Consider the following 17,470-nt stretch of genomic DNA (forward strand, 5'->3'; position numbering starts at 1 on the left):
CTTAACCAAAGTCACACAGCTCCTTGATGAAGGCATCAGGTCCATTGGTGATAGGATCTATCACCGATGCTATTACCCTTTCTTTCTAAACGGGCAACTTTCAGCTCAGAAGGGCCCAACGTGCTGGTTAATTTATCAACAGCTAGAGAGTGGCCAGGAGCGAACCCCAAACTGGAATTTTCCTAACAACTTACCCTGCCGTCTCCACGTGCCCGGTGGCCTGCGCGCGTTCTCGGAACAACGGTACAAGACGAAGGTGACTGCTTTGTCCCAGAGCGTTGTTCCGATTCTCTTCAATTCCATCTCTTCTTCTTCCCTTCTAATCTGTATTCCTTATCCTAACTCATTTAACCTTTCATGACCCCCACTCTCCCTCCTGCCTGCCTCGGGGGTGAAACTAAGCCTGGACACCACCCAGCCCTCGGGGGCCGGGGAAGGAGATACAGCTGAGCCGCTCGGGAGCCTTGACCCCCGAGCCCGACATGCTTTGGACAAGTGACTCGCCATTGCTTCCGCGGGAACAGGAGGTGGAGGGAGAAGAAGGGGTAGATGTTAACTGAATGACTGAGGTGGACTCTCAAGCTGCTTAGATATGGACACAGTCACACTCATGTGTCCGTTTCTCAGTAACTGAAAGGGGTGGGGGGTGCCGAGAACGCCCTCTGAGTCTGGGGTCCTCTGCCCATTGCGCACACGCTCCTCCCGGCGGTCGGGGCGGCCTTCATCCCGGCGCCTCGGCCCTTCCAGGGGCCTCTGCGACCCCCTCCCGCGACCCACGGGCCGCGCCTCGCCTGTGCGGGGTTGGCCGTCAAGCGCCACACACCCTTCGTGCCGCCTCACACACCAGCCCGCGACCCGGCGGGGCCGCGGCTAGGTCGGGCCTCCCGCCGTGAGCGTGCGTAACGTGCCCCCGCAGCGTGACGCACGCGCCGCTCCTGGGCGGCTTGCGTGAGCCGGGCGGCTACGTGGGCTTCGGGGCCGGAGCGGCGCCGTGGGCGGAGTGCGGGCGGAAGTCGGCGTCCGCGGACCGCGATCGGGAAGGGAGGCGCGGCCGGGAGACCCGCGGGGAGGGCGCCGCCTCCTCCCCGCCCTGTCTGCTGAGGATGGAAGTGACGACAGCAGCCGGAGAGGTCACTTCCTGCTGGGGTGGATGAGGAGGAGCCGGCGACGCCGCGGAGGAGACCGGACCGAAGACGGACCTTGCCGGGGAGAGGTGAGTCCTGGCCTCGCCGCCCGACCCCTCCGATGGACCCCCCCGAGTCTCGGCGGGATCGGCCTCCCTGGGGTTGGGGATGCCCAGCGGGCCACGTCCCAACCCAGCTGGCCTCACCCAGGACGTGGGGGGGAGGCTCGGGGGAGGGAGGGCGCCCGGGTGCCTGTGCGGCGATGGGGGGACCCAGGGCAGCGTTCGTGCCACGGGGCTAGGGAGACCCTACCGGGAAGCCAGCGGAAAAGAGGCTGTGCGGGCCGCGAGCCGAGCCGGGAGCCGCAGCGCCAAACTCTGGGTGCTTCACTCTTCGGGGTGCTTCACTCTTGGGGGGTGGTCGGCGTCCGAGGCAGGGCGCGAGGGGCCTCGGTGGGGTTCGCAGAGCTGGAACGAGTGGCCCTCCTTGGACAGGGGCCTCGGAGTGAATGTATGAAACTCTGCAGAGGCGCCTCGGGGCTCCTGGGAGGGGAACCTTTATGGGGGAGACCGGGGGGGGGGGGGGCGGATCGGGAGCTGGGGTGTCAGGACAGAGCTCCCTGGTCCAGATACTGTTGCATCGGGGTTGGGGCCCGAGTCTCGGAGGTGGAAGGCCATTGCTGTGGCCGGATAGAGGCCCTGCGACCCGACGGAGCCACCCCGGAGGAGCCGGAGTCGGAATCCAGGGCAGCTTCCTGCAGCCGCGGGGAAATTCGTGTTTTTCCTCCCTCATTGTCACGGAGATGGAAGCAGCTGGAGAGGAAGCGCCTGCCTGGGCTCCGAGGCCTTGTGATTGTGTATCGTGTGTCTGTGGCTGCGTGTCCCTGTTTTCTTCCTTTGGGGTGCTTATGTCATCCTCTTTCCCTCGCCTGACAGACTGAAACTTGCCGGTTTTCTTAATGTGTATGGCGTGGGGGGGAGAATTCAAAGGATCTAGAGGAATCCTGGGTTGGGTGAGATTTCCAAGACTGGGAATTGGTCCCCACGCCACCCTGAGGCCATGGAGGCACCTCCATTTCCTCCAGGCTCCCGCGGAGGTGGGTGCTGAGGGCCTGTCATCCACCCTGGGGAGCAGGGAGGGTAGAGCTGCCCCTCCTGCCCACATCTCTCTCTCTCTCTCTCTCTCTCTCTCTCTCTCTCTCTCTCTCTCTCTCTCTGGCAGTTTCACCCTCCCCTTCTTTTTGCGAAAGGATTGACTGATACAAAGCTACGTGCTGCCAGGAACAGGAAATGCATGGAGGTGCTGGGAATCTGGATGGAGTGAATTCAGATCACACTAAGACTCCCTCCACCTTTTGGACAAAGGCTCTCAGAAATGCTTGTGTTCCCCCCCCCCCCCCCCCCCCCCCGCTTTCTATTAAAGGGAGAAAATGTAATTTTTTTCTGTCAAAAAGATTTTGGTATTGTGTGTGTTTCTTGTATAGAGTAACTGTACACACACTGTGTTTACTCTGTATCCGGGAGTGTTTTCCAAGGAGGAGGGGGCAGTTTCTGACTGGGAGTTTTCCTTCTCCCATCTCACATAATTCAGTAAAATAAATCAAAATCAGATGTTCTTTCTTGAGTGGCAATCAGTTGGATTTGGATTTTTTTTTCTTCTTCACTCTTCTTTAAACTGGTACATCTGGGTGAGCTCAAGCGTGTATATCTTGGCATCTGGACCTGTCCAGCAATAGAAGACAAACTGACTTATTTTGGCTGCCTCTTTGGACCCATTTATCTGGTACCCTTACTTTCCAAAGGGCTGATGAGGAGGAAGAAAGCAAATATTAAAGGGAGTGTTTCCCCTAGGTAGTTTAAAGTCAGGTGAGAGATAATCACGGCCTTTGAAGCTGATGACCTGAGGACCATCATTTGATGACTTGAAGATTAGCAGTTTGGAGGGGACATGTTTGACAGAAAGAGGATTACATAAGGAGGAAAAGATAAAGAAAGGAAGTTTGGTGGAAGGCTGTGCCAGAAATCTTAGGAAGATAATAAAAAGTAATTGATGTGGCTTTATATTCTCTCAGCAGGAGGGCGAAAATGAAAGCGGGCTGTAGCATCGTGGAAAAGCCAGAAGGAGGTGGAGGTGAGCAGAAGTGAATCATCTCTGGTCTACTTGGAATGTCCCTCCATGGTTCTTTTTCTCTCCACTTGGGCTCTGTCCACAAATGCCAGGCCATGACTGACAGCCTCTTGACTGGGTGGATCCTGCTAGGACAGTTGTAGGCTTGTTTCCTATGTTTGTATATCTAACATGTCTGGTCACAACATTTTTATCCCAAGCTTTAGAATCTCTCTGTTAGAGAGACAGTTCTAATCTTGGGGGTAAGGGTTTTCAGCTGTATTTCCCTAAAACATTCATTTATTTTTCCTATTTGTTCCTTTTGGAACTTTCCTGCCTTCATAGAAAGTAAGTTAAGTAATGTATGGAAGGGTAAGAGATTAGGACACCTGGGTGCTGCTACCCAGCTCTTATCAGATTTGGTGATTGTCATAAGGAAAGATAACCTCTCTCTGCTTTCCTCTCCCCAGCTGACCGAAGGGGTGTTTATAGTATACTTGCACAGCACTCTAGAGATTCTGAGCATTGGAATGTGAAGTCAGAGATACTGGAATGTATGTACCTAGCTCCTGACAACTTTGATCTTGCCCTTTTCACATTAAAGGGTATCAGTTTCCTGATTGGGCCTATAAAACAGAGTCATCCCCAGGCTCCCGGCAGATCCAGCTGTGGCACTTCATCCTGGAGTTGCTGCAGAAGGAAGAGTTCCGCCATGTCATCGCCTGGCAGCAGGGAGAGTACGGGGAGTTTGTCATCAAGGATCCAGACGAGGTGGCCCGCCTCTGGGGTCGCAGGAAGTGCAAACCACAGATGAATTATGACAAGCTGAGCCGGGCCCTCAGGTAACAGAAAGGATCCCCAAATCCATGCTGTCAGTAGGTTGAAAGGAGACTAAGCAGTGTGATGAGTGTTAGGTAAAAAGAGTATCAGGTGACAAGAGACTATGTTACCTAAGTAAGTAATGTGTAGTTTTCAACTGGGAGTAGAAGAGCTGTTGAGTCTGAGTAGCAGAGGCACAAAAGGAGAAAAGGCATGTCTTTGGTTATATGCAGGAAGGAATTCCAATGTTGGCACTGGCTTCTGAAAGACACTGATTCTGTTCTGTAGTGGGTGAGAGTGTGTGGTAAAATGTGGACTGTAGCTCATTTATAATTCAAAAGATTTAGTTTAGACTTTCCCTATTGGAAATCTATTAGAATTTCTCTTCTTTAGGTTTTTCTGGAAGAACCTAGAAAAAGAGTGAAGCAAACTCATAGGAGGATTCACTGAATGGTACTGACCTAGCTACAGTATTTAAGAACCATATCTGTGAGTTCAGTTGTCAGTCCATTAGTTGCTCCAACATGTCCAAGATTGATCTATAAGTTTTCTTAGCTTCTCTTTTCCACTTGTCAGTCTTTATATTTCATAACCCTTAGCCCTCCAGGGGCCAGAAGGCAGTTTATGACCTGTGCTAATGAACAGACGCGAGGCTAAAGGTTCCGGATACATTGAAGCTCCCTGAATGAAGTTTTTTCATTCTTAGTGACCCTGAATGTAAAATGTGGGTGGCAGCTTTGCTGGAACCTCTCACATCACCTTTAAAAGTGAAGCAGACCAAGTTCGGTGCTGTTTTCCAGATCAGGCTATACCATTGTTTGACCTGCCACCATAAAACAGTTCCACATTCCTTCATCTGTGGCCTCTAGACTAGCCACATCAGGTGTCCCAAGATACTTGTCTGGCCCCAGCTGGGTAAGGCAGAAAAGAGAAACTAGCTTAGTGACATATAGTGGAACAGGAAGGAAATGTACTATTGGGTTGAAGCTAGAGAGAGATGGAAACGAAAGGTGGTTGGGGCTAGGATAGGTGTTCAGGATCTTAAAATGAGATTGTTTTTGTAAAGCTCTGGCCAATGTTCAGAACTCAGTTGAAAATTGAATGAAAAGTAAGCTCCTAGGTCTCCCAACCCTAACCTTAGGGGCAAATCAGCAAAAGAATGATAGTGATGTTTGCAAGTAATACTTAGAACAAGAATTGTTGCTCTTAGCGATTACCTAAGTGTACTAACCGTCCGTAGGTGGAAGATAGATTGACATGCATTTCTGTTTTTACAGATACTATTACAACAAGAGGATCCTTCATAAAACAAAAGGGAAAAGGTTTACTTATAAATTTAACTTTAACAAGCTGGTGACGCCCAACTACCCGTTCATCAACATTCGGTCAAATGGTAAGATGCAAAGTCTCTTGGTGGGGAAAGAATTTTGAGTTGAAAAGGAACCCTGAAAACCCAGGACTAAGACTGGCATGTTTTAAGAGGTTTTCAGAAACACTAAAATAATGTGACTCCTTGAATTGCCTCTGTTCTTGCTCAGGTGTTTCCATTCATCTCGTACCAAGAGTGATAAGCTCTGCAGCATCAAGATAAATGGGTTTGGTTTGTTGTTTTGGTTCCCTTTTTTGCATATTTGTAATTTCCTAGATACTGTTACTCTATCTTCTTTAGGAATGATGTTCTGTAGGTTTGTGTTGATCTTTAAGTTCAGGACTCGGAGCTTTAACATTCTACCCAGGGGCTCTTTCATAGATAAGAACCTGTTCCTACAAGCACTTCCGATTTTCTATGAAACTACCAAACTCTCCCTTATCAAGTGAATATCATCAAAACCACAGCATCCTTGATCACAGAAGGGGATGTTCATATGTTTACAGTAAAAAGCAGTGTCTTTGATCTGTACCAACAGCACCTCAGAACAAGACTTGGGGGTTAGTTGACCTTCTCTCAAGTGCAGCAAGGTTTCCCCTCTAGGATATCTGGTGACAGCTTTTCACCACAGCTCTTCACAGAGGTTTCGGGTCTGCCTCTCTCAAAGCAGAAAGCACTCTCTTATAAGAGTGCGTTTGTTTGTTGGTGCAAATCGTAACCCTGCCCAATAAAACATTGTATTAACCAGTTTCTAACCAGCCATCAGTACAGTCTTTGTGGCATTGTATGTTAAGGCAAAGAAATCTAATTGTGATTCTGCAATATTGCAACTTCTCACAGAAAAGTTGGAAACAACCTGAAAAATTAGAACGGGGGTGTGGCTGAGAGAATATAAAGCTGAGATCCATTGCAGATACCTAATTACTATACACAACAAGTTAGAGCAGTTTTAGCTTGATGCAGCTATCATTACATTTCCATCTTACAGCCACTCCCTCCTGTCCCTGGGGCATACATTTAAAAAAAAAGTGGTATTGGAATGTATCTCTCTAATTACAACCTGTTTTCTTTCCTTGTGCCTGAGGGAGAGGCGTTAGGAAATCAAACCTGTTCTAGCCACTGGAATTCCATTTCCTCTATTCACTCTTGCTCCTTCCTTGTACATCTAGAGTAATTGGGACTCTAAGTAGGCATACCAGCAATTTTGAAGAAGGTGTTGGTGTTCACTGCCATACCACTCCCCCAAAAAGGGCTTTAATGGTCTTGTTCTTCTGTCTTGCACCCATTCTTGTCTGTTGAAAACTCAGAAGTCTAGCCATTGGACAACCTGGAATGGGGCATCCATCAGCCCTTGGGAGTAATATGCTTTTCCAAGGCAAGGAAATCTGGAGTCTCACTTTGTGAAGACTCTGGTCTAGAGACCTAACAGTAGTAGCTTGGCACAACTCATTCTGCCTGAAGGCAATGGAACCAACATTGACCCTCAGCTAAGCTCCAAGATCCTAATCAGGGAAGTCACAGGAAAAGCAGAGCAGTGTGTATTTCCTTTAGGCACACTGCGGGGTTGCTTACTCCTGGATACGGATAGCTCCAAAGAACATCATTTGTTCACAGAGACCTTTTACCCAGATAGACCAAATGTTGTTTCAGCTTAACTTTTTATGACAAAAGAAATACAACATTTATTGAACATACATCTACTTAACAAAGGTACCTTAGTGTTTAGTGAATTATTTCATTCAACTCTGCTAGTTGGGTAAAGTATATGTCTCGGTATCATTTTATAAATGATAAAATTAAGGATGACATCAGTCAAAGATTGATCAGGATGGTTTGAATACAGTTAGCTGTTGAACAGCTTCTTAGGAAACAACACCTGAGAAATAGAGCTACTGAAATTCAGTTCTTATTTACTAAATCAACCATTCTTCCTCTGGATTGAGATTCATTCATTTAGTCAACACATAATGTATTAAACCCTAGAGACCAAAAAATAAAAATTAGGGAGAGGCACTCTTTCCTCGAGGAACTTATAGTTTATCAGGAGAGATAAGATATAGTAGGTTTAATACAATTCAGAGTGTGGAATGTGATAAGCACTCTAAGAAGTGGGGCTGTATGGATTTAGATCTTGGAGGCCAGAGAGATCATGTCTAAATGGTAGGTTGATATAGTTGGCCTGTTTTGATCTGTGTGTTTTTAAGCATGAGGCAATACGTGCTGGTTGTAACATATCCAAATAATACAGAAGTTCATAGAGTAAAAGTAAAGTGAATGTTCTCCCTTCCCCACAATCTTACTCTTAACAGTTTAGGGGAAAGTACTTAACATTTGAATAGTATTGAAAATACTTCTACATATAGTATCTCATTTTTTACCATTAAAAGTGTCTTGTAAAATATTAAATATATCTTAAATATTTACTTGCATAATAAACAAAAGAGAGATACAGAAGATACTAGTAAAAGTGATAACCCCAAAAGAATTTAAAAAAAAAAGATAGCCTGTCAGAGTGTGGGGGCAGGACATACCAGTTCAAGGATGGACTTGAGCCCTCACTCTATGCCTCCCACCACCACCCCAAGTTCTTTATATATACCTTTATTTTAGAAAACTTTAAACCTACAGAAAAATTGGTAAAACAGTAAACAGCCACATGTTTAAGTCTTGAGATTAAGTTGTGAACATCATGACACTTCGCGCCCATATACTTCAGCGTGGATCTCCCAGGTACAAGGACTGGGAGATTCACCTCCATAACCACAGTAATATTACAACTCCCCAGGAAGTTTAACATTGCTCTAATACTATTATCTAATATATGGTCCATATTCAAATGATATATGCCTTTTAAAAGTTATTACTTTTGAACCATGATTATCATCTAATAAATTACTTATTTTAAAAAATACGTATATGCCTTTTGCTATGAGCTGATCTATTTTAAGATAAAATTATTTAGGAGGACAGGACCTTCTACATTATGCTTAATGTTATTCAGTCCTTCAGAACACATAAAAGTGGGGATTTTTTTACTTTTGATTTGATGTGCTCTTATTTTAAAAATCAAGATAGAAAAGACTCAAAAAGAATGGAATTTTAGCCACTGTTATAGACTGGAAGAAGAGAAACTTTTGGCCTGGGACCCTTGTGACTCTACTCAAACCTAATTGTAAGATTCAATCAGTGGCTGTAGGGAAAACAGTCCTGTATTTTCTGTGAAGCATCAGTTTGGGAAGTGCTGCTCTGGCAGAGTATTACTTAGTCACATGTGCCTAGAAAGCTAGTCTTGTACACACCAGCAGACTCCAGAGTCATATCTGAGGATGACTCCATTATACAAATAGCAGAAGGCAACTGTTTGGAAGTGATGCCTCACCACACTGTCTTATGTGCTTTTTTGTTTCTTCTACATCACCATACTTTTACTTATTTGGATTTTTCTTACCTTTTTCTTTGCCCTTTTTTCCGTCTCCCTTATCTCTGTGTCAGAATGAAAAGAGCCCTCCTGACATCTGCAGTGATAGATATCGATAATTTTCTCTGGGAACCCAAAGGGTCTCTGAGGCCTTGACTTGCAACCCCTTCCTTATGCCCTTTTTTATCAGAAGGGCCTTTTGGGGAGTTGAGAACTTATATGAGTGTCTGAAGTTGACATGTCTAGCATGCTGTTGGTAGCTTAGAGCTTCACATTTTAGCAGGTAGCCTTGGTAGAGTGAGTATTAGGTCCTGGATTTCACCCAGTCTTCTCCATGCTTGTAAAGTATTGAAAGCAGGTTTGGAATGGAGATCATTATATAAATTTGTTAGAGAAATATAGATTTAGAGAGATTGAAACATTTAAATTTCTATAAAGTGGTTATTGTATATCAGAAATGATAAAACATATACCATAAGAACTTAATAAACATGGCTTTTGTTTTAAAATCTGTTTTTATTCTTAAAATATGCCTTGTTTGTGCCCATATATGTTAGGTGCAGGGTCTTTGGTCTTTTTTGTTGTTGTTAATCCTCACCAAGGAGATTTTTCCATTGATTTTTAGAGAGAGTGGAAGGGAAGGGGAGAGATGGAGAGCAAGGAACATTGATGTGAGAGAGACACATTAATTGGTTACCTCCTGCACGTGCCCCGACCAGGGTCCGGGATTGAGCTTGCAACTGAGGTACATGCCCTTGACTGGAATCGAACCCTGGACCCCTTCGGTCTGTAGGCCAACGATCTATCAACTGAGCCAAACCAGCTAGGGCAGTGGTCGGCAAACTGCGGCTCGCGAGCCACATGCGGCTCTTTGGCCCCTTGAGTGTGGCTCTTCCACAAAATACCACGTGCGGGCGCGCACGTACTGTGCAATTGAAACTTCGTGGCCCATGCGCAGAAGTCGGTATTTTGTGGCAGAGCCACACTCAAGGGGCCAAAGAGCCGCGTGTGGCTCGCGAGCCGCAGTTTGCCGACCACTGAGCTAGGGCATCTTTGGTCTTTTAATGCATTGCTTTACATGAATGTAATTTTTAATTTTGTTTGTGGATTTATTTTTTTTATTTATTTTTTTTTTTTGGTTTGGTGTGTTTGCTTGCTTTATAGATAGGGCCAAAATTGTGAAAATAAGAAAAAACTATTTGCAAAGCTGAGAATTAAAGCAGGTGATATACACACAGTATTTAGAGTTGCAGAGGGGAAGGCTCTTGTATCCATTCATTCATTCAACTAATAGTTATTGAGCACTTACTCATTGTTAAGCCCCAAACTGCTGGAAATGTAGTTGTGAACAATTGGAAGTCCCTGCCTTTGTGGAATTTATGTTTTAGAACACAGATAAACAGGTAAATCATATTTCAGATAGCAGAGCGTACTGTGAAGATAACGTGAGTAAGAGGCTACAGAAAGATGGCAACTAAATTGAGAAGAGGAGGCTAAGCAGTAGTTACTAGGGAGACAGGGAGCCAAGGGAATCGGTCCAGCTGGAGTGTTTCCTGTTGTTCCTAAACATCCTGTACTTGTTTAGCGTAAGTAAAAGTGATGATCATGAATTACCTTTTGTTTTTTCTTCCTCCACAGGTGTGGTTCCCCAGAGTGCACCACCGGTTCCAACAGCCTCTTCCCGGTTCCATTTCCCACCTCTGGACACTCATTCTCCAACTAGTGACGTGCAGCCGGGGCGGTTCTCTGCTAGCTCCCTAGCTGCTGGCCAGGAGTTGAGCAATGGCACAGAGAGAAAGGCGGAGCTTTCGGAGCTGGAGGACGGCTCCACCGCTGACTGGCGCCGGGGTGTGGATCTCATGTCCTCCCGGAATGCTGTTGGTGGAGGAGGGATTGGCCATCAGAAACGCAAGCCTGACATCATGCTCCCTCTGTTCAGTAGGCCAGGGATCTACCCTGACCCCCATAGTCCCTTTGCTGTCTCTCCAATCCCTGGCCGAGGAGGTGTCCTTAATGTTCCCATTTCACCAGCCCTCTCCCTGACTCCCACTATCTTCTCCTATAGCCCTTCACCAGGCCTGAGCCCTTTCACCAGCAGCAGTTGCTTTTCCTTCAACCCTGAGGAAATGAAACACTACCTTCATTCTCAAGCCTGTTCTGTGTTCAACTACCATCTGAGTCCCCGGACATTTCCCCGTTACCCAGGGCTCATGGTTCCACCACTGCAGTGCCAAATGCATCCTGAAGAGTCAACCCAGTTTTCTATCAAGCTGCAGCCCCCACCAGTTGGGCGCAAGAACCGGGAGAGGGTAGAGAGCAGGGAGGAGTCAGCACCTGTCACTGTTCCCACCATGGCGCCTGTGCCCCCAAGAATTAAGGTAGAGCCAACCTCTGAAAAGGATCCTGAGAGTCTCAGGCAGTCAGCCCAAGAGAAGGAGGAGCACTCTCAAGAGGGCACTGTGCCAAGCAGGACCATAGAGGAGGAAAAAGGCACCATCTTTGCCCGCCCAGAGGCACCACCTGTCTGGCCCTCTGTACCCAGTAGCACACCAAGTGAAGAACCCCTAGAAGTGACTGAAGACAGTGAAGATAGGCCTAGCAAAGAGCCCAGTGCGCCTGAGAAGAAAGAAGATGCCCTGATGCCCCCCAAGCTTCGATTGAAGCGGCGCTGGAACGACGACCCTGAAGCCCGAGAGCTGAGAAAGGATGGCAAGTTCCTCTGGAATGGGTCAGGACCACAGGGCTTGGCGACGGCAGCTGCTGATGCTTAGAACTGCAAGTGGATTGAGAGCTGTTTATACTATAATCATATACATGTATTTATGTAGCAAGATTTTGGGGCTGGGGGGAGGGCATTAGCTGGTTTGATCATTCTAGGAGCATAGACTTGTATTTTTATGTTTGGGGAATGGGATTGGGCATCTTCTGTTGTAAATTAGGTGAGATATGAACACACTTTTTTTCCTGGTGAGGAGGACACAGGAAGGGTATTGAACTGAAAGGAGAAAGGGCCTCTATTTCCTATTGAGGCTAATACTTTCTGAACAAACTCCCAAAGGGCCAAGACACTGTTTGGTCCTATGATGTTCAGGTTCCAGACTTCTTTCTTTTCTACTGTATTTATATATAGGAAAGCCATTAATGAGTTTATTTTGCTCTGAGAGTTACATATAAAGGGGGAAGGGCATGGTTGGGAGGCGAAAGACCATTAATGCTCAGTATTTGCCTGAGATGTTTCTTTGTAATTATTTCAGGGGGAGAATAAGATATTCTCATCTTACTGGGGTAGGGCGATTGGGGTGTTCAGATGTTGCTTTTTTCTTTTTTCCTTTGTTGTTTGGCATTTTTTTCTTTTCCTCTAAAAAATGTTTTCAGGAAACATGAAACATACTGCCAGTTAGAGTAGAGCAGGCACTGAGCCTGGCCGCATGGTTGAGACAGGAAGCCCTGCTGTGAATTTCTTGGACTTTTCACCTTCACCTATTAAGAAGCCATGAGGAGTAGTAAACTCTTATTCAGGGAAGAATGAAGAGGGCAGGAGGAAGTAACCCAACGCCTTTACAAACAAAACACAAAAATATCCTTTATTTTTCCTTTTCCATCATGGGTCTGGGGAGCCAAACCAGAAAAGGCTGTAGCGAGTTCACTGAAAGGCATGACACTGGTAAAGACGTGTTTTTGTTGTCTGGCTCTGTTATCATTTTCTTCAGCCAAGCCTTAACAGTGAACATACTTTAACATGATACGGGTCTGTCAAAATAAACCTATAAAAGGACATGAACAACTTTTCAGATAACCCAAGAATTTTGAAGCATGATTAAAGTTTGAGCTAATATTTAGTCATCCTTTCTAGATGTTATTGGGATGGATAGTAAAAAGGCAGGATTATAGGAATGAAAGACAGATGATACCTGGAAATGCAGAAGGTAGCTGGGGGTACAAGTGGAGGTTTATTGAATCTGAAGGAATAGTTAGATAAAGAAAGCAACCAGATGTCAAAAGGCCTGATATGAATGAAAGTTGGTGTTTGTCCCGTTGTGGCATTACCATTCTTGCCATACCATTTCCCTAGCCCAGTGGTCGGCAAACCGTGGCTCGCGAGCCCCATGCGGCTCTTCGGCCCTGTGGCATGGGCCACGAAGTTTCATTCGCACTGTACGTGCACGCCCGCACGTGGTATTTTGTGGAAGAGCCACACTCAAGGGGCCAGTTTGCCGACCACTGCCCTAGCCCATTCTAATACTCATGATCAATTGACTGCCCTATATGAGACTCCAGTTTACAGACAATGAGGAATTGTTCCATCAACTTCAAAGGAATGGGGAAGTACTGATTTTCTAGGAAGGGAAAGGAACCTGGACTAGAGGCAGAGAGAGAAGCCACAGCCAGCTCTGAATGCATGTGCCCATGTAACTAGTATGTGGAAACACCTAACTGTGGCTCAAAACACCTGGCAGCAGGGGGAGAAGGAACTCCATATCGGATAGGGGCAAGGAGTGGGCACAGAGATGCTGTCGAGGAATGGAGAAATTCCTGACTCCACCTTTACCTACGTGAGCTCTTCTAAGAAGCATTGGAGGGTTGTCTTTCAACGTTGGCAGGTGGTGGTTCTTTTTTAAAGGAAAGCATGCATGAGGGGCTCAGGGAAGGTTAGAGCAGGTGAGTGAGTTACTAGGTGGTTCGGGATGATGAGTCCATCATGCAGATTTTTGGGGTAAGTGCCCTCCCCCTTGTTTAATTCAAATTCCATGAGTAACCTGTCTTTCCCTGGGAAAGGGACTGACGGAGCAGTCCCTAAGGACTCAGGCTTTGGTCAGGCTGCATAGGGCTCCCTGTTCAGGGTATCTTTGGTTGGTTATGTTTTTGTCAGTTACTTTCTCTGCACCTCAACTTACCTCTAATCGGAAAGCAAGCCCGGGCATGTGGAGGAGGTATGTCTTCTTGTCATTGCCCAATCTAACCAGGGAGGCTGGCTGGCCACCCTCCCTGTCCACTAGAGGGGAGAGCCAGCAGGTATCGGTATTAACTCAGGAATAGAAACATGAGGCCTTTAAATAAGAGGGAAAGAAATCCATGTTGCATACCTGTGACCCCCTAGAACCCAAGTGCCAGAATTCCTAGATGCTGCTTCTGTTTGAACAAAAAGTCACTGCTTTTACACTTGAAAAAAAAAAAAAAAAAACACTCAAAAAATGTTCAAGTCCATGAAAATGTTTTTGGCTTTAAGAAATTATTTGGTGTTTAACTGTTTCCTTTGATTGCCATTCCACCAGTAAATTGTTGGTCAGTTTGCACTGCACACTGGGGTTGGGGTGGAGGGGAGGGTCCTTTATAATAGAGCCAAACTTGGGCTTGCTCAGGAAGTGGACCAGGGAATGTGGAGGTGGGTCATTCCTGGGGTGAAGGGGTGGGAGTTACTTTTTCTCCCCCCAGCCTGCTCCTGGCAGCACCTGTCACCAGCCTGGCACAAAGCCAGCCTTTACTTTTCTGTGAGCATCTTATCACTGTCCAACAGCAGATAGAAAAAAGGGGGGTGAAACCAGACCTATTTTCTCCCTCAGTTTTTCTGAATTTTGCTGTGCCAAATGTTTAAAACTTTACAAATATGAATCTTGAAGTCTTATTAAGAATTTGTGCAGACAATTTGCTTTTTTTTTTGACTATTGAAAAGAGAGAATAGTAGAGGTCAATCTTAAACAATTCACCAATCCCTTCACCCCCACATTTTCAAGCTGCACTGCATTAAACCCAACTCACTAACAGGGAATTACTGCACCCTAGTCCTCCATGGGCCAAGAAACTCAGAAGCATTAAAAATATAGTTGTATTTCACTTCTCACCAAGTGGGTAGAGTGCGTTGGCTATTTGTCCCCCTTTTTTAAAAAATTTCCCTAATTATGTTTGTGCTTTTTGTTTTATAAACAGTAAAGAAATTTTAATTCTGTTAAAGAGAACTTTGATCCAGTCTTTTAAGAACTGTTCCATTTTTAGTTACTTGTTGAAAAAAAAAAAAGTTACCGTTTAATTTGTTTTTAAATATTTAGGCATTATTTGAGTTATAAAATTGTGATGCAGGGAATTGTGAGATATTCACATGTGAAAAATGACTTCACTAGTTAGCTTAAGCAGAATAAAGTGTGTATATGTACATAAAATGTAAGTAATCTTAACTCCATTGTGCAGTGCCTTTTAGATGTTCCGCTTTCTATAAAGTCTTCAAATTTTTGCATATATATTATATATATGATGTAATGTTATAGAAATATATGTATAATATACATATTTTTTTCCAGGGGTATCTGATAGCTCTGTATTTTGTTATGGAAGTTGAAAGAAAAAAGTATTTTACCTCAGAAATTAAATAAAAAAATACTTTTAAATACGGAGTGTTGTTGTCGTTGACACACTAAGCCAGGGTGTTTAAGCCAGAGGTTTTGCAGAGTCTGCTTTTATTCCTTTGATATAGGCACCAGCATATCGTGAGAAGATAGGTCTCCTAATAGTTCTGAAGTGCCAGTTTTCTTGAGTCAATGGCTACCGCTAGGTAGAGGGCACAGAAGCCTGGGACACAAGTGAGGAGGGAAGTTTCTACCTCTAGATTGAGGATGCATTGAGAGCACATGCACAGCCAGCCACAACAGGCCGCACTTTGTATGGTTCTATAGCATGTCCAGAGCAGACAAATCCATAGAGATAGGATATAGATTAGTGGTTGCCAAGAAGAGTGGAGAGTGATGCCGATGGGTTACATTTTTGTTTGGGAGATGATGAAAATGTTCTGGAATTAGTGGTGATAGTTGTACAATTTGGATAAGTGAAACACACTGAATTACAATCACTCTAAAGTGAACTTTATGGTGTGTGAATAATATCAGTAAAGGTGGTTTTGGTGGTGGTGGTGGTTTAAGTACATGGCAAGCCAGTAGAGGACAGGAATCCAGAGGGTAGGAGGAGATCTTGGTGGGGTACTGAACATCACAGAACACACCCTAAGAAAAATGCTGCCAGACCGAGTAACCTCATTTCATCCTGGAGATAGTGACCTAAAGATCCTAACGTTTGTAGAATCAAAGCCAGGTGTTCATTTGACTTCCATGTAAGAGTCCTGTGGGTCAGGAAGGCTGGAATTGAGGGCGAATCTGAAGAAGACAACCAGGACGGATTACGGAGGGTCTGAGGAGATGCCAGAGTTTACATTTTATCTCACTAGTAATGGGCATCCCCAATATTTTGCAGAAGCGTTTGGGGTAGGCCAATGAACACGAAGGCCACAGCCCTGAGAAACTGTAACCAGCCTGTTAATGTCTGCTCAAGAAGACTATTCAACTCATTAAAGTGGGGAAAAGTGAAGTGACCAGGCTGACGGGTTGATTCTCTGAAGCAGACCAAGTCCAGCTCAGAATGGGCTTGGATGGAGACCCTCCTGCTAAGAAAACTTCCTGCTTCTTTCCCTTTCTCATGCCACTGAAAGCGAAAGGAGACTTCCGTTAGAAGCGAAATTGCATCTAGTTTTGAGATCAGATCCCAGGTATCTGTTTCTGCCACCCTCTGTTGACCGCTCATTGCATAGAATTGGATGATAATGATTCATATTCAGAGCCTGGGAGTGAGGGTGGCCAGAAGGGAAGAAGTGGTGAGGGAACAGATGGGGTCTGAGGGTGCGAACACTGTATGGGGACAGAGGGTGATAGGAAAGGGTGTCTCAGAGCCTGTCAAGATAAGTGAGTAGGGAATACAGCTTTAAGTGGCTCCCTATTTACAGTCCTTGGTGTAGTTTAGAAGGCCCTTCATAATCTGGCCCCTTAATCACACACAGGTACATGCGCATACACTCCCACCCCACACATTGCCAAAGTGACTGCAGCCCCAACATCCAGTGAACAGAGAGCATTTGCCACGTGTCGGGCACAATTAAGGGCGTCTCATTAACTCATTTAATCCTCATGAGGAGAACAATGAGTCACAGAGACATTAACTGATATGAACAGGGTTCAAGCCCCAGAACCGGTGCCTCAATTATCTGCCATAAATCCTCTTGACCCTGCTGAACTGCTGCTGATCTGGTCTCTCTCACTGCCTGGACCACCCTTTTTCCTCCACTTCCCGCAGCCCATTGCATCTTATCCTTCAGAATCCCACTCAGGTCATCGCCTCCGGGGGCCTTTCCTGGGCACTCTTCTGCGTTGTGCCACAGCCCATGTTGACCTCTGCACCATCGCCCTTCCATGCTGTTGTTAATGCTCTACTGGTCCAGCTTGGTCACAGGGTAGCTGAAAGGCTGGCACAGGGTCAGCACATCTTTCTCTAGTACCCAGCACATTGTCTGGAGCCAAGGATGTTTGATAACAGTTTGTTGGATGGATGGGTGACAGATATACAAAGGAAGTTTGATTGTTGGGATAGAGGATGCAGGTTTGGAATATGAAGACAGGAGAAGGCCTGCTGTCTCAGACTTCACTCCCCCCCAACCCCCCCAGCACCCCGACACTTCTTGTTGTGGCTTCTGCTCCCCTCCTCTCACAGGAGCTGGGTGTTAACTCCCTGAGGAAGGGAGATAAACTGTAATCCCATAGTCCCACCCCTGCCATTCTACTGGCTATTACATAGGCAATTTACAGAAGTTCTCTATGCTTC

General features: G+C 45.8%; 2 protein-coding genes across 6 annotated transcripts; both read left to right on the plus strand.

Annotated features, from left to right (window-relative positions):
• The first annotated feature begins 1,075 nt into the window (after nucleotides 1–1,075).
• Nucleotides 1,076–14,089, plus strand: ETV3 (ETS variant transcription factor 3). 4 transcript variants are annotated; one of them, XM_036342628.1, is made up of 6 exons: nucleotides 1,084–1,213; nucleotides 3,196–3,254; nucleotides 3,835–4,072; nucleotides 5,327–5,442; nucleotides 5,588–5,649; nucleotides 10,475–10,572. In XM_036342628.1, exons 2-5 carry the CDS (start codon nucleotides 3,209–3,211, stop codon nucleotides 5,638–5,640), a joined length of 453 nt encoding a protein of 150 aa, XP_036198521.1. In that variant the 5' UTR covers nucleotides 1,084–1,213; nucleotides 3,196–3,208; the 3' UTR covers nucleotides 5,641–5,649; nucleotides 10,475–10,572. The 4 variants fall into 4 exon arrangements, with proteins under 4 accessions (XP_036198520.1, XP_036198521.1, XP_036198522.1 ...); XM_036342629.1 differs by having other exon boundaries at nucleotides 5,588–5,644; nucleotides 10,475–10,561; XM_036342627.1 differs by lacking the exon at nucleotides 5,588–5,649 and having other exon boundaries at nucleotides 1,076–1,213; nucleotides 3,199–3,254; nucleotides 10,475–14,089.
• LOC118672791 lies at nucleotides 1,113–2,537 on the plus strand. Of its 2 annotated transcripts, none has more exons than XM_036342630.1 (2): nucleotides 1,113–2,220; nucleotides 2,346–2,537. In XM_036342630.1, exon 1 carries the CDS (start codon nucleotides 1,151–1,153, stop codon nucleotides 2,054–2,056), a length of 906 nt encoding a protein of 301 aa, XP_036198523.1. In that variant the 5' UTR covers nucleotides 1,113–1,150; the 3' UTR covers nucleotides 2,057–2,220; nucleotides 2,346–2,537. The 2 variants fall into 2 exon arrangements, with proteins under 2 accessions (XP_036198523.1, XP_036198525.1); XM_036342632.1 differs by having other exon boundaries at nucleotides 2,374–2,537.
• Nucleotides 14,090–17,470: the final 3,381 nt, after the last annotated feature.

Source organism: Myotis myotis, unplaced genomic scaffold (assembly GCF_014108235.1).
Source record: "Myotis myotis isolate mMyoMyo1 unplaced genomic scaffold, mMyoMyo1.p scaffold_m19_p_18, whole genome shotgun sequence".
NCBI lineage: Eukaryota > Metazoa > Chordata > Mammalia > Chiroptera > Vespertilionidae > Myotis > Myotis myotis.

Excerpts from the sequence above, each read along its gene's own strand:
- LOC118672791 (XM_036342630.1), top strand. The coding sequence starts at position 1,151 with ATGAGGAGGAGCCGGCGACGCCGCGGAGGAGACCGGACCGAAGACGGA.
- ETV3 (XM_036342627.1), top strand. The coding sequence starts at position 3,209 with ATGAAAGCGGGCTGTAGCATCGTGGAAAAGCCAGAAGGAGGTGGAG. Across the intron at positions 3,255-3,834 it reads AAAGCCAGAAGGAGGTGGAG|GGTATCAGTTTCCTGATTGG; the intron begins GTGAGCAGAAGT and ends TTCACATTAAAG. Across the intron at positions 4,073-5,326 it reads AAGCTGAGCCGGGCCCTCAG|ATACTATTACAACAAGAGGA; the intron begins GTAACAGAAAGG and ends CTGTTTTTACAG.